General features: G+C 36.8%; 1 protein-coding gene across 3 annotated transcripts in view; it reads right to left on the reverse strand.

The window, feature by feature from the left end:
* Nucleotides 1-27467, reverse strand: part of piezo2a (piezo-type mechanosensitive ion channel component 2a) — a 153855-nt gene that overhangs the window by 26763 nt on the left and 99625 nt on the right. For all 3 annotated transcript variants that reach the window (XM_083543206.1, XM_083543207.1, XM_083543205.1), the window contains exons 8-24: nucleotides 21507-21675; nucleotides 21107-21244; nucleotides 17494-17617; nucleotides 16518-16666; nucleotides 16153-16383; nucleotides 14392-14506; nucleotides 13027-13223; nucleotides 12742-12890; nucleotides 11389-11562; nucleotides 9012-9235; nucleotides 6344-6504; nucleotides 5356-5532; nucleotides 5073-5195; nucleotides 4761-4961; nucleotides 4350-4554; nucleotides 3411-3512; nucleotides 3153-3318 (exon numbers count right to left, since the gene is read on the reverse strand). In XM_083543206.1, coding sequence (XP_083399332.1) covers nucleotides 3153-3318; nucleotides 3411-3512; nucleotides 4350-4554; nucleotides 4761-4961; nucleotides 5073-5195; nucleotides 5356-5532; nucleotides 6344-6504; nucleotides 9012-9235; nucleotides 11389-11562; nucleotides 12742-12890; nucleotides 13027-13223; nucleotides 14392-14506; nucleotides 16153-16383; nucleotides 16518-16666; nucleotides 17494-17617; nucleotides 21107-21244; nucleotides 21507-21675 — 2805 coding nt within the window. The remainder of the gene's footprint in view (nucleotides 1-3152; nucleotides 3319-3410; nucleotides 3513-4349; nucleotides 4555-4760; nucleotides 4962-5072; nucleotides 5196-5355; nucleotides 5533-6343; nucleotides 6505-9011; nucleotides 9236-11388; nucleotides 11563-12741; nucleotides 12891-13026; nucleotides 13224-14391; nucleotides 14507-16152; nucleotides 16384-16517; nucleotides 16667-17493; nucleotides 17618-21106; nucleotides 21245-21506; nucleotides 21676-27467) is intronic.

Below are 27467 nucleotides of genomic sequence, written 5' to 3' on the forward strand. Positions count from 1 at the left end.
GGCATTTTGCAGATGCATTTATCCAGAACGACTTACAATTATCTGACCTTTATGGTACATCTGAACAATGAGGGTTTAAAGACCTTGCTCAAAAGCCTGGCGGGAACAACCTAGTGGTGCTGGGATTTGAACCACTGATCAGAAGTCCAACATCTTAACCAGTAAGCGACCATTTCCCCAAAGTAAAGTTAAACTTTTCTGTTGCTTTTATTTTTTTTTAACCCTAATTATAAATTATATATGATACATATTTCTATGTATCTTTCTAAATATCATTGACAGACTCATACTTACAAAAATGCAGATGCTCCCTAGTGAGTCAATTATCTATCCGTTGACTGACTTTACATGAACTTCTTGGTAGCACAAAAAGTGCACACTCAGCACAATTCTCCATGCACCGATGAAAGAGCTTGTGCAGCACTGAAGTAGAAATAAGTGCCACAAACATGCCACACGATTGAGTGAGGAGTTGTGAGTTAGGCTCATGTTGCACACCTTATTGGGTTTCAGGACATGGTGAACATTGTCAAAGGCTGGTAAAGTCATTATGAATTGCACAGAGTGACTAAACATTCTGCAGTTATTTGATATGAGGCAGGAAAGAGCAGAGTGCTACTGAGACCTTTCTTCCTTTTCCAGGAAAAACAAAAATCTCACTTTTGAATATCAAAACAATGTTGATGTGATAAATGAGATTGCTAGATTGTTTGATTTTATTGTATTTTTCTCTTGGAGTCATTATAGTATAGAACAACATCCATTTTAAAGCTTATGTACATGAAATTACAATCTGATTTAAAAAGATCATCAAGGATCCCAATCATCCCAGTAACTACCTGTTCAGTCCACTGTCATCAGGAAAGTACCTCCGCTGTCTGATGGCCAAATCTGAGAGGCTTAGGAGGAGCTTCTTCCCATCAAGCTATCAGACTTTTTAATGCGAACATGCCCATCTAAACTATCCCATAATTCTCTTATGCACAGTTCTTTCCCTTCGTCATACTCGTGTTCATTGAGTGTCATAATCATTGTTACAGTTTCTGGTTTGTTATACCTTATTACATTTTGTACTTCCATTTTGCACATCTAAATATATTTGCACAATTTTTTTGAATAACACTTCATCATTATATAATATATTTTCTCATATCTTCTCTTATTTTGTAATATTTAAGATTTATGGTCCCTTTTACCTAATGCACAATTTCTGAGCGGCCGATCGAGTTTTTATTTCCCTGCAAGTAGTATTTTGCATATGATTTTGTTTATGACGAATACAAATCTTAACTCTTGTTTATATATACAGTATCTCACAAAAGTGAGTACAACCCTCAAATTTCAGCAACCGTTTAAGTATAGAAAATACTATAGAAATTAAACTTGGATATATTTTAGAGTAATCAGTGTACAGCTTGTGTAGCAGTACAGTTGTACTGTCCTCGGAAAAATAACTCAATATATATCCATTATCATCAAAATAACTGGCAACAAAACTGAGTAAACCCTAAGTAAACGTGTCAAAACTGTGTCCAAGGTGTCAGTATTCTGTGTGAGCACAATTGTTATCCAGCACTGCCTTAATCCTCCTGGACATGGAATTCACCAGAGCTGCACAGGTTGTTGCTAGGATCCTCTTCCACTCCTCCATAATGACATCACAGAGCTGCTGGATATTAGACCACATGGTGCATCTCTACCGTCCGCTTGAGGAGCCCCACAGGTGCTCTATAGGGTTCAGGTCCATTACCTTCACCTTCAGCTTTCTCAGCCTCATTTGGCGGTGTGTTTGGGGTCATCATTATGTTGGAAACCTGCTGTTGGGCCAGTTTCTGATTGAAGGGTTCTCAATTAACCACAGCTCTCCAGTAACAGCAGCACTTATTCAGCCCCAGACCATGATGCTTCCACCACCATCCTCACCAGGGTGTCACCACACATGCTGGACATCATCTGAGCCAAACAAGTTTATTTGGTTTGGTTTATTGTAGTTTATCTTAGTCTCATCAGACCACAGGGCATGGTTCCTGTAATTCATGCTCTTGGACAGGTTGCCTTTAGCAAACCGTTTGCAGGCTCTCTTGTGAACCAGCTTCAGAAGAGGTTTCCTTCTGGAATGACAGCCATGCAAAGCGACCTATTCTGCAACCTCTTAAGCAATGCTGCAGCACTCATGCGTCTGTTTTTTGAGCAGCAACGTGATGCACAGCATGAGGACTCAACTTCCTTGATCGACCCTTGCGATGTCTGTTCTGAGTGGGACCTTTCTTGGAAAACCTCTTTATGACCCTGGTCACTGTACTGCAACTCAGTTTTAATTCTAATTCTCAGATCCTTTGCAATGAGGTGCCTTGTTCAACCTCCAGTGGTCAGTATAAGAGGGTTGTACTCAAAGCACCAAATTTAAACTGCTAATACAAGATACACCATTTGTATGGTCCTGTCAAGCAGACAAAAACATGAACATGATGAATAGGACATGTGACTTTGCACGGTTACACAACGGATCACTATATCACTTAGGGTGTACTCACTTTTGTTGCCAGCTGTTTAGACAATATTGGCTGTATGTTGAGTTATTTTTAGTGGACAGTAAATTTAAACTGCTATACAAACTGCACATTGACTACTCTAAATATATATCTACCAAATTACTACTTTCTACAAGAATGTTGAAGCGTATACCCCATTTAGGGTAGACCTTAGTTCCTTGGGTCAGACACATTTCAGCTGTTCTATATTTTTTTTTACTAATAAAATATTATAAATGCTAACCGAGTAACTGTTTTGTCTTTATTTAAGAATCTTTTTATTATTTTGCAAAAATTCTCATAGATATAAGACATATAATTTCTTGTTTGGTGATTCACTTTGATTCATTAGCATGCCTTTTCATAAAGGTTTTGACCAGCGAATGCATTGTATGTATGTTAAACCAAAATGTGTTTAACAACAGCTCTTTGTGTCTTCTTCTTGAAGTTATTATTAAATTATGTACTTGTGTGGTCACATACTTCACATTATTGCTTTTTATTAATATGCAGTATAAACTGAACGGGACTCTCGACGTGAGACAGTAAGAAAGACTTCACTTAACTTTCTATTAGAAAATGTGTGATGATTGGAAGCCAGTCTGCTCACTGTAGTTTTACCTGCAGTGGATGAAATCAGGAACAGGGTTGTGTTGCCTAAAGGTGGCAGCGTCTAAGTCTCGACAAATCTCCACGTTATCACCAGCCAGGAGACGCACTGCGTGATCATTCTCCTCCTCAAATACATGTCTCTGCAGCGATGCACACAGCAGCAACATGAAATCATCTACAGAAGGAAAGAAAGACAGAGGAAGGGATTTAAATTGAGCCTTGATTATGTCACAGAGAAAACTTATATATCTGAATTCCAACACTCACAGAGGAGAAAGAGAGGGTTTGGTTTGGTATGGAAGTCAGGCAGGTAAAGCCACTTAACCACATTAGAGTCAATGCTGGATGACGGATGTCTCCATGGATAGTCTGAAACACAGTACAGAAAGAATCAGAATTAGTTGACTGTGTGGCATATTAGCTCGGATTTTCCGTTCTCACTCAGCTGCTATGTTTTTGGTCAGAAATAGACACGCATGAACAAACAGTGGTAGAGCAGTGCACCAAGAAGTGAAATCCCAAACCTGCATTATCTATTTACACTTTTGCTGAGCAGACACAAAAAAACAAGACGTTATTTGATTTATTTTGGTAAAATATTATTTTGTGAAATAAAACCACCTTACCACCAGTCTGTGTATATTATTTGGTCATACAAATGGTTATTCTTTATGGATTACCTGAATTATTACTATAATTTAGTATTTTATCCAATTGTGAATGGAGTCACACAGTTTAAACAGGATATACACTGGATATAGTCTGGAATATACTTAAAATATGACACTTTATTGTTATGCGTATAATCTCCAAGTTTTACATGTTCTACACAATATCCTTGTGGGCTAAATACGGGTTCTTTGACTTTCTGGTATCTTCCAATGCTAGACTAACAAAATGTATTAGTTTGCAAATGTAGTCTTGGAAAAGACTTATTGACCGGAGTCTTATCTGGGTTTTCAGGTATAGGCCTTGAGTCTATTGTGACCCCAACCAGGATAAAGAAGTTTCTGTGTGAATGAGTAAACTATGGATCCCATGAAGTGTACTCTTTAATATGTTGGCACTGTCATAATTTAGCATTGTAAAAACAGTATACACAGTAGCTGAATAGGTAAAGTAACACTTAACTCATTTCTTATCATGAATTTAAAAGCATTATTAAACCTGAGTTCTATTCTGTAGGACCATTTGTTACCCTCTGACCTGAGCAGGCAGCTGGTGGGATGCCAATGCATATCAAGTACTGGTAGGTTAGCATGCAGGCCAGGAAGCAGCAGTATTTGGGCCAGACCCCAGCAATGGCCTTCCTTCGGCGTTGATACAGCACTACAATCAACCCGAATGCATGCAGCATTGCGCAAAAATCCATCCGCTGACCAATGACACTGACAGCTAACAGGAAGCATGTCTGGAAGAAAAAGGATGCATATTTAGTAAAACAAACACAGAAATTTTCTCTCATAGAACACAATAATATAACTTTTTTTTACAGTTTAGTACACACACACAAAGTAAAATAGATGAGGAAAGCTTCTATTCTGTGTGAAAGTAATACAGAACAATTTCTCCATGTACAGTACTAAAACTTATATAACAATGTAGATATAATAGTACCTCTAGACCAAATTTGTAGAAGAAGTAGTTGATAAAGTACTTGGCACAATTAATGATGCCATCATCGAGGTGCTGGCGTGTAATGTTGTGGAAAATTGTTCTGGTGACAGGAGCAGTCAGGTTGTTTCTCATACGGTAAAAATCTTGGTGCCGGTAGACAGTTACCTCAAATGCGAGTAGGGCCAACATCAACAGGTTATTCTACACAGAAAGACACATGCAACATGTACATGATTAAAAGCATATTAAAACAAATAAGGCAGCATAAATGCTATAGACATCTGTGTGGTTGGGGTTTTACACAAAGCGTACCCTTAAATTCTCCAGTAATGGAGAGAACTTCTTGAGACCAACCCAGTTGGCAGGGTCTACTGGACTGCTGTAGAGAATAGACCTGGCCATGTCCAACCTCTGAACATCTGTATAGTTATCCGGCTGAGACAAAATGAAAAAAGAGAACAATACACTCTAAGCAATTAGCTGTAGCAAATACTAAAGAGATAAAAACATCACATAGCAGTTTATTTTTACTGCCACTTCATTTGTTATTGTGTGTATGTATACTATTTATGCTTGTGTATGATTCATTTCTCACCATGGAACAGTTTTTGGAGTATGTAGAAGGCTGAATAGAAGTAAGCTGGTAGAGCATTTTGCACACAATAATGACACAGGTCCAAACGGTGCACACGCTGGAGGCCAGAGGGCGAAACTGACTGAAGGGCAGAGCAAAAGCCCAACTCACCAAGAAAACATAATTAAACAGGGACACCTGGCAACACAACACACCAAGCATATTACACACTTACTTATAACTCATTAATCATAGAACCTAAACATATCAGTAAATCATTAACACAGTTATATAGAGTTATTACTAATAGGCTAAGCTACAAAAATGTCAGGAGCCAATGAGAATATGATAAGCAGGTTTATTGATTAAAAAATATGCTAGGCAAAATCTGTAAAGCAAAAATGATACAGCGGCAGAGAAAATATATATGTATTCCAGATTATAATAGTGATGCTTTTTAAGCAACACTAATTGAACATACTTTCATTGTTTTTTGACTTTTCGGACAAATGGACATCTTTTATGTATACCGTTGAATTGTCTGACTGGTCAGAAGGTGTAGATTAGTTTTCTGTAGTAGAATCTCTGACAGTAGTACTGTCTGTATGGTTTATATTTAATAAACTTTTTCTAATACATTACTGTTTTTATGAAAACAGCTAGTGCATAACTGCTTGTATCGCATCTATAGCTGTTCAGCATAATCTAAGGCTAATGAACAAAATTTCAAATAGATATTGTTATGCTGACTCGTTTTAAAGAGACATCTTTCGAGTTTCATTGCTTTGTAAAGCAAAGAGGCAAAACGTGGGAAAAACAGCAGACTAAATCGTCAAGATCTTGTTTAGGTTTGAAGTGTGAGCATTAGGATGCTAGCAGCTAGTATTAGTTCTGCATGTAAACCATAAATACTTGTCGGGATCATGAATACCATCCAAGAAAAGTCCTACAGTGAACCCATATTATCTTTGTGCCAATTTATTCTCTTGATAACCACCAGTGAGCTCACCTCTTTGACAGAAACCCAGATGATGTAAGATGACACAATCTTGATAACGTGAAGCTCCAGAAGCCACCAAATGAAGAGCTGCAGCTGATGGATATACTGCAGAAACTTGAGGAACAGCACGGTCAGCCGGTCCATCACCAGGTGCCACTTATTTTTTAGATCTGTATATATGTGGAATAATATACCACAAATTATTAGTGCTTTATTCATGGGATTATTTGAATTTATAATGTCACAAATAATAACAGAGCAGTAGGGATAGAGATACTGTAAGAAAAGCTAAGAAAGCATTCTATATATACAATAGCAACAGCACTTGATGGCCCTCTATATTCTAAGAACAGTCTGACAGATACAGATTGCTCTAGACGACACACTTCATAATCCATTTATCACTAATTGCTACCCATAAGTGGTCTTATGAGGTGAACAGCTGGTGTACATCAAAACATTTAGTCTAGATTCTTGACAACAAATAGGAAATGCAGTAAATTCCAGAGAGCACTATGCAACATCCTTAAACACTGGTGAATCATCACAGCATTTTTTGACACATTATGTCACTTCCTGAATAATGAAGAAAAAAAGGTTTATAAAATGTAAGCAGACAAGAAACTCTGATGACGTCAAAGCTTTTTGATCAACACTAGTGTAGGCTATGTGCATTTCACAGCAGCTGCTTTGTGTTAAGTAAAGTGTTGTTGGAAACTTTGGTACAATAGGAACAAGACAAACTCAATTCAGTTATTACCTGACTAACCAGTTTATAAAAATAAAAGACTTTTTTTTTTTTGCTGTGTGTGTCTGTTTTTTTTTTTTTGGTGCAGGTAAGTATCGGTAAGTCTGTAAAAAAAAGTTCTGAATAATTAAAAAGCAAACTAAAGGCAAGCGCTATGTATGTTTATCCTTGGCCCCGCTTTATCACGGGGTTAGGGGGGGCTTGATACACACAGTCTATGTGTAGCTTGTCTGGGAAGGCTCTCTCGATAGCTTTCCTCGAGGTTCTGGCCCTGCTCCTGCCGAGGCGAAGCAGCGTTTGAGGTCATGGGGTTTGCAATTGGACCTGACAGAGGGAATGAAGACGGGCTTGCCCCTTTCTCATTCCTCACCTGACAGATCAAGTGCCATTTTTTAGGGCTCGGAAGCCCGCTCTTTGGTGGTTTCCTGCCTTTGTGGAGAGAGATGGGGGGGTGCCATATTGCACAAACCCGTGGACATGTCTTCGGTGCCAGTCCAGTTCGAGGAGCTTTTGGAGGTATTGACTCGTGCTGTTTCCCAGCTTGACATCGCTTGGATAGCTGAGAATCAGAAACAGCGTCCTCTAAATAAATTAGATGAATTGTATTTGTCCACCTCTTGAGTTCTTATGTTTACCTCTACTCAAACTTAGTGGGACTGAAAGAGTGTGGTCTATTGGACGATTCCCCCGGTTAAACAGACGCTGGCTGTCTATCTCTCCCCTAGTGCTGTGTCAGACCTTAAAGGCCTGCCGCTGCCCTCCAAGCCTCTTTGGACCTCTTCGGCTTTGGTGGGCAAGCTTATACAGTGGCAGGTCAGGTTGTAAGCTGTTTGCACACCATGGCAGTCTTACAAGCCTACCAGGTGGACCTGCTTAAAGAGACTGATGGAGGAGATGAAAGGAGAGATGACGACATTTTAGAGCTGCGTCGTGCAACAGACCTGGCCCTCAGGGACATTAAAAAAAACGCTAGGATAATTGGCCAGTCTATGGCAGCCCTGGTGGCCACTGAGACGCACCCTTGGCCTCCGATCTCATAGACAGGGACTGAGCCATTCTCCTGGACGCCCCAGTCGTGCTGACTGGCCTGTTTGGTGGCGACGTTAATATGGTAGTAGGTTTCAGGATGAGAAAAGACAGTCAGCAGACAAATCGTGTCTTAAATCAGGTTTGCCAAGTCCGTCTCCTCCTGGTATCCCCATGCTGGCCAGGCCAGCCATGGTTCGCCGACCTAGTAAACAAGGGCCACTTTGCTATACACCCACCCCGAGCTGTGGAGGCTGTGGCTGTGGACCCTGAGAGGGCACAGCTCTTATCCCACTGGCCGCTCAGCCAAGGTGCTAGAGACCATTCTCCAATCCAGAGCTCCCTTCACAAGAAGGTCGTATGCCGCAAAGTGGCGCCTTTTTAATATATGGTGCGAAGGTCACCAGTTAGATTCAGTTAACTGCCCGGTTGGCCAAGCGCTAAATTTCTTCAGGAAGAGTTTATTAAAGGGTTGTCTTCTTCCACCCTAAAGGTTTACGTGTCTGCTATTGTGGCTTATCATTGCTCCGCTTGCTATGGAAAAACCCTCTAGTAACACGTTTCCTCCACGGTATCCTGAGGCTGAGGACTCAGGTGTGACCCAGAGTGCCTTCATGGGACCTGGCCGTATTTCTGGGGGTCCTGTCTAAGACTCCCTTTGAGCCCTTGCCTGAGGTGCCCTTAAAATTTTTAACAGTCAAGGCTGTTTTTCTACTGGCCATTTAATTTCTAAAGAGAGTTGGGGACCTTCATGCTATTTCCGTGAGCCTCTCCTGTCTAGACCCCAGGCATGGCCAGTGCCTTCCTCTACCCCAGGCTGGGGTATGTCCCCAAATGCTATAATATCATATATTGTAATATCTTATAAAAACATTATGGTATAATTGATTGTGTAAACATTACCTTCTCCAAGATCAGGCTCTGGTTCGGATTTTATGTGGCAGGAAAAACTCGCCGGCTTACAGAATACATCAGATATATCTTCAACTTCTTCTTCTCTTTTCTTAATGGCATCCCCATCTTCATCAAGATTAATTTTTTCCTCCATTTCTTTGTCTTTAACTGAAGAGCTAATCTCAGGTTTTATCATTGATAAATCTGCCAAACTGCCATCAAGATGTACAAGTCTGAAAAAAACAAGGTAATCTTAATTAAATTTTAACACAACAACCACAATGATAATTGTTATATATACACACACGTGTATATATATATATATATATATATATATATATACACACACGTGTATATATATATATATATATACACACACATACATACATATACATACACACACATACATATACATATATATATATATATATATATATATATATATATATATATATATATATATATATATATATATATATACACACACACACACACACACATATATATATATATATATATATATATATATATATATATATATATATATATATATATATATATATATATATATATATATATATATATGTATGTGTGTGTATATATATATATATATATATATATATATATATATATATATATATATACAGTTAGGAAAATAAGTATTTGAACACCCTGCTATTTTGCAAGTTCTCCTACTTAGAAATCATGGAGGGGTCTGAAATTGTCATCGTAGGTGCATGTCCACTATGAGAGACATAATCTAAAAAAAAAAATCCAAAAATCACAATGTATGATTTTAAAACTATTTATTTGTATGATACAGCTGCAAATAAGTATTTGAAGACCTGTCTATCAGCTAGAATTCTGACCCTCAAAGACCTTGTTAGTCTGCCTTTAAAATGTCCACCTCCACTACATTTATTATCCTAAATTAGATGAACCTGTTTGAGGTCGTTAGCTGCATAAAGACACCTGTCCACCCCATACAATCAGTAAGAATCCAACTACTAACATGGCCAAGACCAAAGAGCTGTCCAAAGACACTAGAGACAAAATTATACACCTCCACAAGGCTGGAAAGGGCTACGGGGAAATTGACAAGCAGCTTGGTGAAAAAAGGTCCACTGTTGGAGCAATCATTAGAAAATGGAAGAAGCTAAACATGACTGTCAATCTCCCTCGGACTGGGGCTCCATGCAAGATCTCACCTCGTGGGGTCTCAATGATCCTAAGGAAGGTGAGAAATCAGCCCAGAACTGCACGGAAGGAGCTGGTCAATGACCTGAAAAGAGCTGGGACCACCGTTTCCAAGGTTACTGTTGGTAATACACTAAGACGTCATGGTTTGAAATCATGCATGGCACGGAAGGTTCCCCTGCTTAAACCAGCACATGTCCTGGCACGTCTTAAGTTTGCCAATGACCATTTGGATGATCCAGAGGAGTCATGGGAGAAAGTCATGTGGTCAGATGAGACCAAAATAGAACTTTTGGGTCATAATTACACTAAACGTGTTTGGAGGAAGAAGAATGATGAGTACCATCCCAAGAACACCATCCCTACTGTGAAGCATGGGGGTGGTAGCATCATGCTTTGGGGGTGTTTTTCTGCACATGGGACAGGGCGACTGCACTGTATTAAGGAGAGGATGACCGGGGCCATGTATTGCGAGATTTTGGGGAACAACCTCCTTCACTCAGTTAGAGCATTGAAGATGGATCAAGGCTGGGTCTTCCAACATGACAATGACCCGAAGCACACACCCAGGATAACCAAGGAGTGGCTCTGTAAGAAGCATATCAAGGTTCTGGTGTGGCCTAGCCAGTCTCCAGACCTAAACCCAATAGAGAATCTTTGGAGGGAGCTCAAACTCCGTGTTTCTCAGCGGCAGGCCAGAAACCTGACTGATCTAGAGAAGATCTGTGTGGAGGAGTGGGCCAAAATCCCTCCTGCAGTGTGTGCAAACCTGGTGAAAAACTACAGGAAATGTTTGACCTCTGTAATTGCAAACAAAGGCTACTGTACAAAATATTAACATTGACTTTCTCAGGTGTTCAAATACTTATTTGCAGCTGTATCATACAAATAAATAGTTTAAAAATCATACATTGTGATTTCTGGATTTTTATTTTTTTAGATCATGTCTCTCGCAGTGGACATGCACCTACGATGATAATTTCAGACCCCTCCATGATTTCTAAATGGGAGAACTTGCAAAATAGCAGGGTGTTCAAATACTTATTTTCCTCACTGTATATATATATATATACTCTGCTATATGATATATTTGATTAAAAGAAAGAAATTTCCAGAGCAATCCTATACATAAGGATGAGACATGACACACTTAGGATAAATTTTAAACTTGTCCTCCCACTGAGCTCACCTGGAGATGGTGCTTTTCTGCTTGTCAGCGACTGCCTTGATGTCAGTGAGCTGCAAGAAGCGTTCATGGAAGTAGTGCAGGTGGAGGATACACACCAGCAGGAAGGAGGTAGGGATGAAGATTCGTGTGAACAGAGCTGGAACAGAGAACCTCTCCAGGCCTAGATCTTCCAGCCTACACACACACACACACACACACACACACACACACACACACACACACACACACACACACACACACACACAAAGTGGACAACCTTTTAATGCGTTTATTAAATTACGTTTTAAGATTTAATTTAAATGAAGTCTGTTTGTGTTTTTCAAAAAAATAACATATTTTAGTTAAAGCAAATTATAATGTTAATGTTCTGTGTGGTGTTCGTGGAGAACCTTCCAGATATCACAGTGTGATTAAATTCTGTTTGTTACTTTTACTTTATGTACTTCATGTAGAACTCTGTATGAATGTGTATGTGTCGAACAAAATTTGAATTTGAAATTTGATTTGGCTCATTATTAAAATAATAAGAAGCTTTTCCTGTTGTAAACCAATTCTTTAACTTTTTGCAGTCACATTGTTCTTTATCCATAAACGGATATTGTTGTAAATGTAGAAATGTCAATTAGTGATAGTTCCTCCCTGCACTTTGATTTCCATTGGCATATGTGTAAAATAAACACCAATTTCAGTTTGGAGAAGCTTGTCAATTTTAGAATTTCAAACATAAATGTAAAACCAATGTGAATGGATTTTCAGGCCACCACAGTATCTGCAACATATGGACAGATGTTTGTGGACCACCTGACCATTAGATTTGTATGTGATTTTTGAACATTCGTCCCAATTTGCTGTTATAATAACTTCCACTCTTCTGGGAAAATGTCACTATAGATTTTGGAGTGTGCTTGTAGAAATTTGTGCTCATTCAGCCACAAGAGTGTTAGTAAAGTCATGTAATGATATAGGGTGAGGAGGCCTGGGGTGCACTCAGCGTCATCCAAAAGGTGTTCAATATAATTTATGTCAGCTTTTTGTAGAAGGCCACTCAAAAGCTTTTTACTCCAACCCATGTAAACCATATCTTCAGGAATTCTTATGCTGGAACAGGTTAGTGTATCCTAGTTCAAATGTTATGCTGCAACAACCAAAGATATTCTATACAATTGTGTGCCTCAAAACACACAAAAAAGTATTGTGTGCCTCAAAAAAGTATTGTGTGCCTCAAAAAAGTATTGTTCCTATACTTTTGGCCATATAGTGTACCTCTGTACCTCTACACTTTCACACTGTCATTGGCATCTCAAATGTTTTCATTCACGTATGCATATCCTCCTTCCACATGTTTATACTCACTTCTCTTTGCTCAAGCCAGTTATATTGGACCAGACGTGTAAAGAGGACTCAAACTGAAATGTGTAGATAAGTATAAGCACCAGCATGGTGTACACCACCACTGACATCCAGAAGTATTTCAGCATCCATCTCCACCTCTCATAGTTCAGCTGCAGAAAATAAATATAAAAATGTCACTTTTCTTTAATGAAAGTGCCACTAACAGTAATATTAAAAGCAATACACAACTGGTGTAATAATACTGGTAACAAGGTTCTATTGAGAAGTCAGAGGCTACTGACACACCTGATAGAGTGCTACACAGAAGAGGAACATCATCATGTAGATAATCTTGTACATGACGATACGTCCCTCGAAGCTCACGAAAAAGAACATTCCTCCACAGATATAGATCCAGTACTTATTCAACATGGCCATGAGCATACCGCCTAACACATCCATCATCTCTCTCTGTCCCCCAACCTCACCATCCATATATTTCTCTGTAATGAGCACACACACACACACACACACACACACACACACACACACACACAATTATTATTACATATCACAATATTACAAAATATATTGTATAATACATAATGTTTGCGCTATATAATATTATATTGTATAATATATCGTATTTTGTTTAATAGCATAATACTTTTATTTATTTGTTCAAACTAAAGGATTTTTATTGAAATGCTGAAGAAACCATTATTATAATAAAACCTTTCCTAATAAAAATACAAACAATTTTACTAATGTAAAAATCTACAAAAAAAAAAATGACTTTTTGTGTGAAGTATAACCTCTAACATGAGACCACCTCTGCAATATAGAGTAGCTCACTGCCTGTTGTTATTAACCCTAGGCCATGTATGCTATATGGACAAAAGTATTGGGACACCTGTCTTGTCCAGCCACATGTGGTTCTTCTCACAAAGTTGGTGGAACACAATTTTATAGGATGTCTCTGGATAAGGAAGCATTAAAATCTTCCTTCACTTGAACTAGGAGACCCAAACCTGTTCCAGCTCGATGAACATGGATTGGAGGGAAAGATCTTGAGTGGCCTGCTAAAGCTCTCTAACCTCAAGCATTTGGGATGAATGTAAACACTGACTGCACCCCAGACCTCTTCACATTTCATCAGCACCTGACTTTACTAACACCTATATGGCTGAAAAAGCACAACTCTCCATTACCACACTCCAAATTCTAGTACAGGGTGAGTGGAGATTATTATAACAGCAAATGGGGACTAAATGTGGAATCAGATGTTAAAAAAAAAAACATAGAAATTGTATGGTCAGGTGTCCACAAACTTTTGTCCATATAGTGTAACTACTGCTGCTATCACATGGCCCACTTTAACTTGCTTCATGTTGTTGGGCTACAAGCAATTCTCTGCATATCTGAAAAGGATCGAGAGAATGTGAACAGTAAGGATTGAGAGTAAACGTGAACCCTGAGCCAGCGAGCTTTCCATAATTTTATATTTGCTTCAGAAGTTTTAGCTAATATGGACCTGATACCAGTCACTGATATCATTACAGATACAAAAAGCGCTCGACAGAAGAGCGGAAGGATAAGCAGACATGAATGTCCCTAGAAGTAAAATTGTTGTTTGGGAAAGTACTTTTAAATGAGAGGAACATGTCTCACCTTGTGAGCTGTCCTCCACCCTGATATCAGATAACTGTGTCTCGTCTCTCTGTCGCTCTTTCCGTTCTGTCAAAGCTTGTCTTAGAAGTAGCCAGAAACTTAGAAGACACAGGATCTATATACACACACAAAAGGTTTTTCATGATTAGTAACAAAATGTATGATAATGTATTAAATTAATATATGTATTACAAATGTATTTTAAGACAGTCTTGATAAGTAGGATCAGGTAATAAGCTATAAAACAACTTACTAATGGAAAACAAAATGTGACTTGTGTTATGATACTATTCTGGACCCATCTTTTGCCAGTGACTTTATTTAGAGGATCTTATCATAACAGGATGTTCTTAGTCCCTGTGTTAGTTGGATGCAGGACAGTATTAGAAAATAAAATTATTTTTTCTTATTTTAATAGTATGTGTGTGTAATTATTTGAATAAATTGACCAGCTGTATTTGTTTTTTATATTTTATTCTCTAGGGAGAATGTTATCCATCAAAAAGAAAAAAGTTTTTTAAATCAGAAAAATTAGGCAATAGGGGCAATAAAGAATAGTTTCTCCCACTTTTTGGGAGACCTGGATTCTTTCTAACAAGAAAATTGTTATGAAAGTGAATTGTAGACTTAAAACAACCAGTACCTCAGCCAGATATTGCACAAGCAATTGCACACACTTTGCAGTTTATTAAAAAATAAATTGATTAAAACGTGTTTTTCTACTTAAACACAAATTCCAGTTTATATACATTTCATTTTTCATTCTATTTTAACGTCATGGACAGTCATAAAAACTTCAATTTCACTGCATGTCACATTGTGTATGGCTTTGTATGTGAATAACAGGAAAACCGTAAAACACTGCAAAATATATCATCTCACAAGCCCTTTTTACTGCCATCGCTTTACCTTGCACAAATGTTAAAATGATCACAGTTCTACCCTCTGCTATACCCTAACTGAATATTAAAATTTAAATTCAAATATTATTTATACATACATATTCATACAGAGTATGACATATATAAACATGAAAGAAATACAATACAAGATAAAAAAAAAGAGTAAAGTATCGTAAATATAAATAAAATAAGTATGAAAGTATATTAAAATATAATCTTACTATAAGTATAAGTATGAATAAACAAAATTATATACATACATATATATATATATACATATATATACATACATATATATATATATATATATATATATATATATATATATATATATATATATATATACACACACACACACACACACACACACATTAGCAAAAAAAAAAAAGTAGCAAAAAAAAGTATATAAATATGAACAAACAAAAAAATTAACAAACAAAAATTTTTATTATTTTATTTATTTACTAGTTAGTTGATTAATTAAAAACTGCAAGCACCCCTAGGTAATACACTATACTAGCTGTCTGGTGAATTTGTCCTATGAATTTGTCCTAAAAATATTTTGATGTACACAGTTTTGACATCAGTGAGTTAATACTAACATTAAAATACTTTTCTTTATCTTAAGTAACCAGTTTATAATTTTTTTTTTTCATTTTTCATTTTCATTTGTTAAATAAGTTGTCTTTATATTTAAACATCAAAACCGAAAAAACTGTGCACAAAAAAAATGTGCTACATTTGGTGTAATAGGGAAATAGTCTATTTTTCCCCCCTAAATAATTTGTTACTCCATTGATAGTAATTGGATTCAGAGACAAACAAATAAACATTCACACTCTCAACTGCAATGTCATACCTTAGAGCCCAGTTCCCGAAAGGGCACCTCCTTCTTGAGGAAGAGGCCCGGGACGGGCTGTAGTGTCTGGAAGCTCCAGATGTACTGCAGCACGATAAGCAGGTCCCCATAAAACACCATGAAGGGAGAAGTAATCATGGCATACTTCCTCCTATCTCGTACCATCCATAAGGTGCAGGACCAGATGAGAAAGACGAAGGTCAGCCAGCTCACGTATGTGATACTCCATGCCTATAAGGAAGTGAAACAAAAATAGTTTAATTACGTAGATTTTAGTATGGAGGGGCCAAAAGCTTATTGAGTTTAGATATGATGCTGTACTGTCATCATAATGGACTTATTGACACCTTCTGTATCAAACTCACCATCATGGCAATGAGGGCACAGATGTAGCTCTGCTTCATAACAAAGCGAAATATCTTAACCATGGCATTCACACGGACAGTCTTCTCAGGTGAACCTGGGACTCCTGATAGCACAGGGCTGAGCTCATACACACTGGTGCCCATTCTCTCTACAATCACAATACAATACCAATTTACAACAATACTTTGTTAGTTTCACACAGATGTTTGCCTCGTACAGGTGGGGGATATGACAAACATATAATGGGATAGCTGCGAAAAAGTTCCCCAAAACATAAATTCTTAAATATCTAAATTCTTAAATATCATTGCTCAGAACATGTTGAAACATTTTCTATAGCAGCACAATAGGTGTAACAATAGTAACTGGCTGCAAATCCATAATAAAGAACACATAAAATCATATATACAGTTATGATATCATATAGAAATACAAGCAATACAAGCATGTAAACACATAAACCATACATGGAATTGTGTATTATGACAATTATGCTGGTAATGCTGGAAGAATTAATATATCCTAATATATATATATATATATATATATATATATATATATATATATATATATATATATATATATATATATATATATATATCCTAAGTCTAATAATAGATACAAATTTCATTTCATTTCAACAAACTAATGATTTATTAACACATGTTAGATATAAACTATAAACAGTTACAATGTATGTGTTATTCTTTAGGAAATAAAGATTGCAATCCTGGCCAAATGGATGTGGTTTTTAACATGCTGTGATAGAAAACCAGTAACTTTTGAGGTAGTAATGACATTGCCCTGAGAATGATTACTTTCCTATAACGGCATACTAAACTTTATTACTTAAAAACTGCTATATCATGTATTTGAAACTTTTATAAATACGTTCACGATTTTTCATTTTATTTTGTGAATTTGTACCTTAATATCTGTGTCCACTGTAAGAGATATACTGTTGGACTGACTAACCTTTGTTTGACCCATCCTGGCTTTTGAACTTAGTGGAAGAGTACAGGTCTGCAGGAACCGGCCTGTTCTCCCGTGACAGAGTCACCAGATCCATGGGGCCTCCATTGGATGTCACAATCAATACCTGAGAGACAATTCAATATCCATTTATGCATTTCACTAGCTGCACAAGACATAATTTTTGCAACACAATACTTACTATATATAGATCCATATCGCTAACAGGCCAATAGCTTGCCTATAGTTATACAATTTGAACAATTTCGTTACAGTGGATGATGATGAGATCAAAACTAGTACTTTAAAGTATCATTTATGACCATTAAAAATAAAACTCCACTATAAGACCTTGGTAGAGCGATATCACTTATAAAGACTCATTAGTGTACATGCAATACAACATGAAACATTTGAGATGAATTGGAATGCTGACTGCACCCCAGGCCTCCTCACCCTACATCAGGATCTGATATTACTAATGCCCTTCTGGCTGCATGAGCACAAATCTCCACAACATCACTCCAGAATCTATTGGAACTTTTGAAGGTTATTATAACAGCAATTGAGGACTAAATGTGGAATGGGGTGTTCAAAATGCATACAAATATTATGGTCAGGTGTCCACAAACTTTTGTCCATAAATTGTATGATTTGACTGTGGTACCTTATGATATCAATGATTAATATAAAGCCTCAAACCACTATCAAGGTCAGATGCACAAACAATTGAAGGTTTATCTTGGGAATGCTGGGTATGAAGCAAGATGAATCCCCAGTCTTAGTTCTTTAGTTCATTATTGTAATTCACTTAGTTCATTATTGCAATTTACTGTAGTTTGACATTAGTATTGTTTCTATAGGTCGCTTACATTTAGTGTCAAATGAAAAAGAAATCATATAATTTTTCCATGAATTTTTACTGTTTTTGAAAATTTTAACTATTTATTTCCCATTATTGTCTCTGACCTACTGTCATTTTGATCCAAGGTCCCTGGGGTTTTCAGATCAGTTACTATTGACTGTCCCACGATCTCAGCTGAAGGTTAAGGATGAGTTGATTGTGTGTGTGTGTGTGTGTGTGTGTGTGTGTGTGTGTGTGTGTGTGTGTGTGTGTGTGTGTGTGTGTGTGTGTGTGTGTGTGTGTGTGTGTTTTACATTTAATTTTCCAAAAATGTGATCTACTTAACTGTGCTAATAATTTTACCAGATTTTACCAAATGTCTTCATTCCCTCCATCCTTCATTTATTCACTCCCTCGATATGCATACTTGACAGGATTTTCTTCTTTTAAAAGAAATTCTTAAAGCTGGACATAAAAGCCCAAAGAATCAATAGTGGAAGCGTTAGTCGCTAATCAGAAAGTGGCTAGCGGCTAACTATAGTGTTATGGATTTAAGATTTGTAATTTTACTGCAAGTGTTGTATCCTGCATATAACTATATTTGTGACAAAACAAAAAATCTTGAATCTTGAATCCTAGTTTTAACCGCTATTGATTTTTTTGCGTTTTCATGCAAAAACAGATTTTATTTCCGGAACAGAGTAGATCACCGTGACACTACACGCTAAAAACTCTAGTCTCTCTTTTATAGCCCTGGCATTGTTGTGTATGTTTTGAAGTTTAAAAATAATTTAAAAAATGCTCTCAATGTGCGAGGCGAGGGCTAAAGAAACTTGCGGTCCGGCACTTTATAAGTTCCAGAGGACACTCAGATTTTAATGATGTTCCCGAACTGAAAGCCATGTACCGAAAAATTTCAGTACAAATATGTGTACCGTTACACCTCTAATATATGTGTGTGTGTGTGTGTGTGTGTGTGTGTGTGTGTATATATATATATATATATATATACAGTGGGTACGGAAAGTATTCAGACCCCCTTAAATTTTTCACTCTTTTTTATTTTGCAGCCATTTGCTAAAATCATTTAAGTTCATTTCTTTTCCTAATGAATGTACACACAGCACCCTATATTGACAGAAAAACACAGAATTGTTGACACTGTTGCAGATTTATTAAAAAAGAAAAACTGAAATATCACATGGTCCTAAGTATTCAGACCCTTTGCTCAGTATTTAGTAGAAGCCCCCTTTTGATCTAATACAGCCATGAGTCTTTTTGGGAAGGCTGCAACAAGTTTTTCACACCCGGATTCAGGGATCCTCTGCCATTCCTCCTTGCAGATCCTCTCCAGTTCTGTCAAGTTGGACGGTAAACGTTGGTGGACAGCTATTTTTAGGTCTCTCCAGAGATGCTCAATTGGGTTTAAGTCAGGGCTCTGGCTGGGCCATTCAAGAACAGTCACGGAGTTGTTGTGAAGCCACTCCATTGTTATTTTAGCTGTGTGCTTAGGGTCATTGTCTTGCTGGAAGGTAAACCTTCAGCCCAGTCTGAGGTCCAAAGCACTCTGGAGAAGGTTTTCGTCCAGGATATCCCTGTGCTTGGCCGCATTCATCTTTCCCTTGATTGCAACCAGTCGTCCTGTCCCTGCAGCTGAAAAACACCCCCACAGCATGATGCTGCCACCACCATGCTTCATTGTTGAGACTATACTGGACAGGTGATGAGCAGTGCCTGGTTTTCTCCACACATACCGCTTAGAATTAAGGCCAAAAAGTTCTATCTTGGTCTCATCAGACCAGAGAATCTTATTTCTCACCATCTTGGAGAACTCCATGCGGGTTTTCATGTGTCCTGCACTGAGGAGAGGCTTCCGTCGGGCCACTCTGCTATAAAGCCCCACTGGTGAAGGGCTGCAGTGATGGTTGACTTTCTACAACTTTCTCCCATCTCCCGACTGCATCTCTGGAGCTCAGCCACAGTGATCTTTGGGTTCTTCTTTACCTCTCTCACCAAGGCTCTTCTCCCCCGATAGCTCAGTTTGGCCGGACGGCCAGCTCTAGGAATGGTTCTGGTCATCCCAAACATCTTCCATTTGAGGATTATGGAGGCCACTGTGCTCTTAGGAACCTTAAGTGCAGCAAAAAAATTTTTGGAACCTTGGCCAGATCTGTGCCTTGCCACAATTCTGTCTCTGAGCTCTTCAGGCAGTTCCTTTGACCTTAATGATTCTCATTTGCTCTGACATGCATTGTGATCTGTAAGGTCTTATATAAACAGGTGGGTGGCTTTCCCAATCAAGTCCAATCAGTATAATCAAAAATTTCTGGACTCAAATGAAGGTGTAGAACCATCTCAAGGATGATCAGAAGAAATGGAGAGCACCTGAGTTAAATATTTGAGTGTCACAGCAAAGGGTCTGAATACTTAGGACCATGTAATATTTCAGTTTTTCTTTTTTAATAAATCTGCAAAAAGGTCAACAATTCTGTGTTTTTCTGTCAGTATGGGGTGCTATGTGTACATTCATGAGGAAAAGAAATGAACTTAAATGATTTTAGCAAATGGCTGCAATATAACAAAAAGTGAAAAATTTAAGGGGGTCTGAATACTTTCCGTACCCACTGTATATTATATATATATATATATATATATATATATATATATATATATATATATATATATATATATATATATATATATATATATATAACTGATTTTTATTTGTGCTATTAAATATTGTATTCATAAAGTAGAGAATATTCTTTGTACCTTTCTCTCGTCTGGGAGATAGCGTGCCATCCTCCACAGCTCTCTTTTTTTCTCAGCTGTCTGTGGAAACTGAGTGCTTCCAGGAAGCTGCTCTTCCTTCTCCTCTGCTAATTCAGCCTCCCCCTCTTTCTCTTTTACCTGTGGATAATCAATATAGACCATGATAGATCATTAAGATTAAATCTCCAACTGCAAATGAGTTAGGGAATCTCAATTACAAAAGATTAAACGTCAAGAAATTAGAACAAATGATCATAAACGGAATATAACTTTGAAGTCAGATGATTATGATAAATAAAATTCAATTAAAGTGCCATTAATCACTGCCATCATATCATTGTCACCGTGTCAGTTTATTTTTTATCCAGTCTTCCTTTTCCAACAAAATGACTAGATTTACCGTATCTGCTGGTTCCTGCAGCCACAGGCGTACAAGCGTGGCCAGCGTGTAGTACAGCACTAGGAGCATGATGGGGTTGACAAAGTGGTGCCAAGCAAGCTCAGAGTTCACCTTAAACATCCAGGTGTGGGAACAGTTGCCTAGCACCACCGGAGATATACCAAACAAACTGAAATAGAGAAGAGGAAGTTTGTCGACTTTGTTAAGTTCATCGGATTTTGTTAGTAAAATATCACAATAATGTATCTGAGTTGTATAAACAAAACTCACTGTGTACACTGAAATGTAATACTTTTTGTCCATTGACTGCTAATCCACACCAGATCTTTCTGCTTTTTTCAATATATATTGTCACAATGCTTTTTTAGTTTCTTCTTGTTGAACTAGACTGAGCAACCACCCATTTAATAAAAAAAAAAAAAAAAAAAAAAAAAAAACAGCATTTGGCTGATACAAAAAAGCAGCCAAAAAGAACAATACAGCTGAGCTCTCCAACTGTCATTCTGTTCTACTCATTCCCAGGATTTTAAATGACCAGAATAATTTTCATTTTGTCATTTTTGGATATGGTTATGAATAATAAAAAAAACACAATGAGGAACAAACTGTATAATAAACTGTAGGATGAGAAGATGTGCTGCTAATATGCCTATGTGTGGCTTTTGGATTGGAGTTCATGCCCTATGCTAGAAGATCCAAATAAAGTATTTATTCAATCTTCCAAAGCAAATCGACATCGCTTATGCCATACTGCCATCATAAAATAATTACTGGTAAATGCATAGAAATAACAAAATATTATAATGAAAGCAATATGGTGTTGTGGGATTTTTAGCAGCAGATTGTTGATTAAATCCATTTCCATGTCGGATATTCAGAATTATTTTATAAAGATCAAAAGAGGGAATAATTAATATAATTTACTAGGGACGTTTTTTAGGCCTCCATTCGCTTCCAGCATGGCGGTTTTCTAAATTGCTATTTTTCTGCCCTTAGTGGCACATCTAAATCTAAATCTAAAATCTAAATCTTAGTGGCACATCTAAATCTAAATCTAAAATCTAAATCTTAGTGGCACATCTACTGTATTTGTAGGTCAAAAAGAATGCACACTTTTGTGTTTGAAAAGCGTCATCTCCTCTCTTAACCAATTTTTAGCTTGTCAGCGTTCTCAGACTTATTTGTATTAGCATGAGGTTTTAATTAATACTTCAAAGCAGTTTTGCTCTGGATGAAGGAATTTGCTAAATGCTGAAAATGTAAAAGAAATCTCCCAAGCTCAAGCAGATTCGCAAAACTTAATGTTATTTCAGCTTTATCCACATAAAAACAGAATGCTGTGTGTGTAAAATCAATAATGTTCTAGACTGCACTTTTCCTTGTATTTCTAGTATGCATTTTATTTATAAATTAGTCTTGTACAATTCCCACCTGCATGCCAGCGCACTCAGTCATACAAAAACCCCAAACAGAAGGGTAAAGACTAACACATGAAACCAGCCAAACTCATCTTTTGCTCTTAGTACTATACAGAAATGCTCTTAATACTGTCACAGGGCAGTGTACCACTATGGGAAAAGCTCCATCTTCCCTCTTTTGCATACTTGTGTTCAGAGAGAGACACCTGATGTTGGCTAGTGTCACTGTATGGATGAGAATTGTGGGAGGGGGTCATAATGCCTTTATTATGACCCAGAGTGCAGTCACTTTTGCTCTTCTGGACTCCACTGACGCTTTTGCTGCCCTACTTCAGGCTTGTATGCAAATTCTACCTATAAAAGTACATAAACTGTACCTTTAAAGCTTGAAAGGGAATTATAGTCTAATCAAGGTACATATACATGCACTATTCCCACATTTTCAGGAGAGATTGAATTAGATGGATTAACTAAGACACGTATTCTGTTTAACTAAGACAATAGCCTTAAAATAGTAAATTATCTGCTGGCTATCTATTAAATATTATTGATTTTGCCCACTGTCTTACCATCTATTATTTTATGTCCAAATTATTAAATTTTTTTCTCTGTCTACATTTTATTTTTTTGGTTCAGCCACACAAATTCTCTGAATGCATTTCAAACCTCATTTTGCAGCTCACACATGTAAAATATCTGCCTTTTATGGTGCCTTTAAATGTGTATGAGGTTTCAGGCTCTGCCTTCTGTGCTAGATTGAGAGAATGAAGTGATAATGTTTAACACATTGAAGCTTCGCTTTCCCGGAGGTCAAAAACGGCAGTGTTTATTTGGGCTGTTAGGTCATGGCGTAATTCTTCATTTTGTAATTTTGGTTAACAGCTCCCACAGTAACAAAAGAAAAAAAAAACTTCAAACAAAAAAACAGATTTGGAATGGATACTGGAGAGATGATGTATACAGTTTGTCAGTTACAGGTTTGAAGACATTTGCAAAGCGTTTATGATACAACAGTTACACAATTAGTCCAGGACTAATGAGACCTGGGAAAACTAAGCTGTGTGTTCCGGGAAATATGATACTATACACACCCTGCACAATGCCTGCTCCATGTCACTGAGTTTCTTTACTTTGATTATGATCTAATTTAGAGCAATTGCATCTACTTTAACTCCTACAGCATTTTGTCTTTTTTTTTTTTTTTTGCTCTCCCACTCATTCTTTGTCCTGCACTCTCCACTCTGCAGCGATTTGTGCAAAATTCCCTGAAACCAGCTGTGTAATTTCAGCACAGGCCAAAAGGCATCCTGCCCTAATGAGAACCACCTGGACCTTCGCAGGCTGTCGCTCCCACTTCCCTTTGTCTTAGTGTGAGTTTTGGAGTGAGCTTCTTTTTTTTTGTTTGTCATTTTCTATGAAATAACACAAATCTATACAGGAAGACGAACCTGAACGTACACAGTAACATGACTCTCATTTCCTACCGGTTATATGGGAAGAAGTGGGAGAAAAGCAACATGTTTAAACAGCAGGTCATTAAAAGCACATTTTTTATAATAACAAAAAAAAAAAAAAAAGATCTGTCTGGATTTTATTTCTGTTATGACTTCAAGATGAAGGTCATGTAATGAAGTATTACAATTTCTATAATTATATTAGCATTTTATAAACCAAGTTAAATACTTTAACACTAATTTCCTTCAGACAATAAGTAATTAAACCTATTTCTTAAATAATTAAATATATAAAAAATATTCTGATCTTACTGCATGCCACTTGATATAACACTTTGTAAACAGCAAACTGCACACAAACTGCACACAATATTACAACACTGTTTCTATCAGATCTTCACTAAATAATATTAAAACCTTTGATATAAGAATATAGGTAATTACAGTGGACAGAGCAAAACACGTATTACTTCCCTAATATAAGCATTTGTTTCACTTTCATTAATTTGCAGTATTTGTTTGTTGTATTTTTTTTATATATGTCACAGTGTTGTGGGAATGTTCTGTTTTTGTTAACAAAGTCAAAACTTCCGGGGAACTTCTAAACACAAAATTCTGAACTACAACTGAAGGAACATTCTCCATTCTCTATTGGGTTCTATCTTTTAAGTGAAAAAAGTGTGAATAAATGTAAGAAACTATACCATCAAATTTGTAGTCAAAATGTAAAAAAAAAAAAAGTCAAAGTAAAAATGTACTACTAATGGTCCATTGTTCTCAGTAGTCCCTTTTAAACCGGATACCCTCTTGTGACACACATACTGTATATATACTGTATACAATCAATTAGAATATTTAATCGCATGATTTTCATGAGTTAACTCATAATTATTCACAATAATTTATATATTTTCGAAATGTACCTTACATTTTATACAGTAAAACGTTTTTTTTTAAGTTTTTAAAACTCATAGGCATACACAAATATGGATGCTTTATCTAAATGTATGTTTACTATTAGTGAAACCAAACTCAACATAGAGCATGAAGACAAAATATTCCTGTAAATGTAAATGTTTGAAAGTAATTATGGTGTTTTAAATTACTCAGGCTCAGGAAACCTTGGCTGGTATTTTGAGTTTATTAGCTGATTAGAGTGTGACACTATGAGCCTCCACTATTGAACTTTTTCACAATATTTACATTTCTGAGATACTGAATTTTTGGTGTTTATTAGCTGTAAGCCATAATCATCAAAATAAAAACAACTAAACATTTGAAATATATAAGTCTGTGCGTGATGAATTTATATAATATATTAGTTTTACTTTTTGATTAGAATTTCTGAAATAAATCCACTCGATGATATTCTAATTTATTGAGATGTACCTACATCTGCCTCGCTCAAACCAACTACCTTCATGTCTTCCTTCATCACATCCATAAACCTCCTCCTTGTTCTTCCTTTTTTCCTTCTTCCTGGCAGCTCCATCCTCAGCAGTCTCCTTCCGATATAACCCATGTCTCTCCTCTGCACATGTCCAAACCATCTCCATCTCCCCTCCCTCACCTTGTCTCCAAAACGTCCTACATGCGCTGTCCCTCTAATAACTAATTTCTAATCCTGTCCATCCTCATCACTCCCAACAAAACCTTCTATCACAAATCACTCCTGCCACTCTTCTCCACCCACTCCACACTGCCTGCACTCTTTTCTTCACTTCACACACACTCTCCATTACTTTGCACTGTAGACCCCAAGTACCTGAACTCCTCCACCTTCTCCACCTCTTCTCTCTGCAACCGCATCACTCCACTGCCCTCCCTCCCTCCACCTCTCCAGGCTCTTCTCACCCTGCTCCCTACTCTCACCACAAATCACAATATCATCCACAAACATCATAGTCCAGGGAGACTTCTGTCTGACCAATATTAATATAACATTCTTTCAGTGATGACTACTTTTACATGGGTAGTATAAAACCATAAAGAACGCACAAGTACTCACAATTATTACTGAACTGCTCTAGTTGTATAAAAAAAAATATTTTCTCTCACGTTTATCTTAAATAAGAACATTTCATTTTCAGGGTTGTAGATTTGTATTGTTTATCATATGGTTGCTAAACAGTTAAATATTTAGGGTGTTTTTCAATTGAGCTGCCTTCAAGACAGCTTTATATTGAGACATAGGCTAAATTTTACTTTTTTGCAAACAGAAACAAAATGTACAATAGTTTTGATCATGATTTAAGATCTTAGAACGCCAGACTCACTAGCAGTGTCGAATCGCAATCACAATACAATTAAAAAAGCAGTTTGTTGCATTGGTGCAGCAAAAACAAACCGGGCAAAAATTTTGAAAAATAGAAGACCAATTACAGCCTCAAAATTGTAGTTAGCTAATTAGCAAACAAATGATCTTTTTAAAATGCTATCTTTATATACTATGACCTTGTGAAATGATTTACAATTTTTTTCATCTAAAAAGGAAAAAAAAAAAATTGCTGCTACATTATTCATGACTCAACGGGACAATCTTAAATGGTATCAAAATTATTGTTTATTGTATTGTATTGTGTTAATTGTATAAATGTGTAATTGTATTGTACAGTATATACCGAAAAAACATGCATTTTATAGAGATTAAGATGAAAAAAGTGGGAAAAACTCTATAATATTCCTTTTATATTCTCCCTCCATGTTTGGTACTTAGTGTTTTTCCACTAGACAGTCTCAGTACAGTTACAGTACTACACCCAGTGTTCTCCCCATTCACCTCTCAGCAGTTTCAACTAGGCCAAAGAATTTCACAGATGAAAGATGGCATGCTAGTCTGCCCTGTGCAGCTGTCTAACACATTGTTACCTGGCTGATTTAGAGGTTTTATTCTGCCCTTAATCAAGCAGCAGAGCATTTACTGACAGCAGATGTGTGCACAATTCTTCAGTGAGAAATGAGGCCAAAACCCTACTAATCTGTGTACACCCAAAATGTATATTTACATAATTATTCTTATACTGACAATAAAATAATATTTTATTGCTTCCTATAAATTACATTTAAACAAATATATAATCAAATATATA

The sequence above is a fragment of the Silurus aristotelis genome, assembly GCF_946808225.1.
Source record: "Silurus aristotelis genome assembly, chromosome: 1".
Taxonomy (NCBI): domain Eukaryota; kingdom Metazoa; phylum Chordata; class Actinopteri; order Siluriformes; family Siluridae; genus Silurus; species Silurus aristotelis.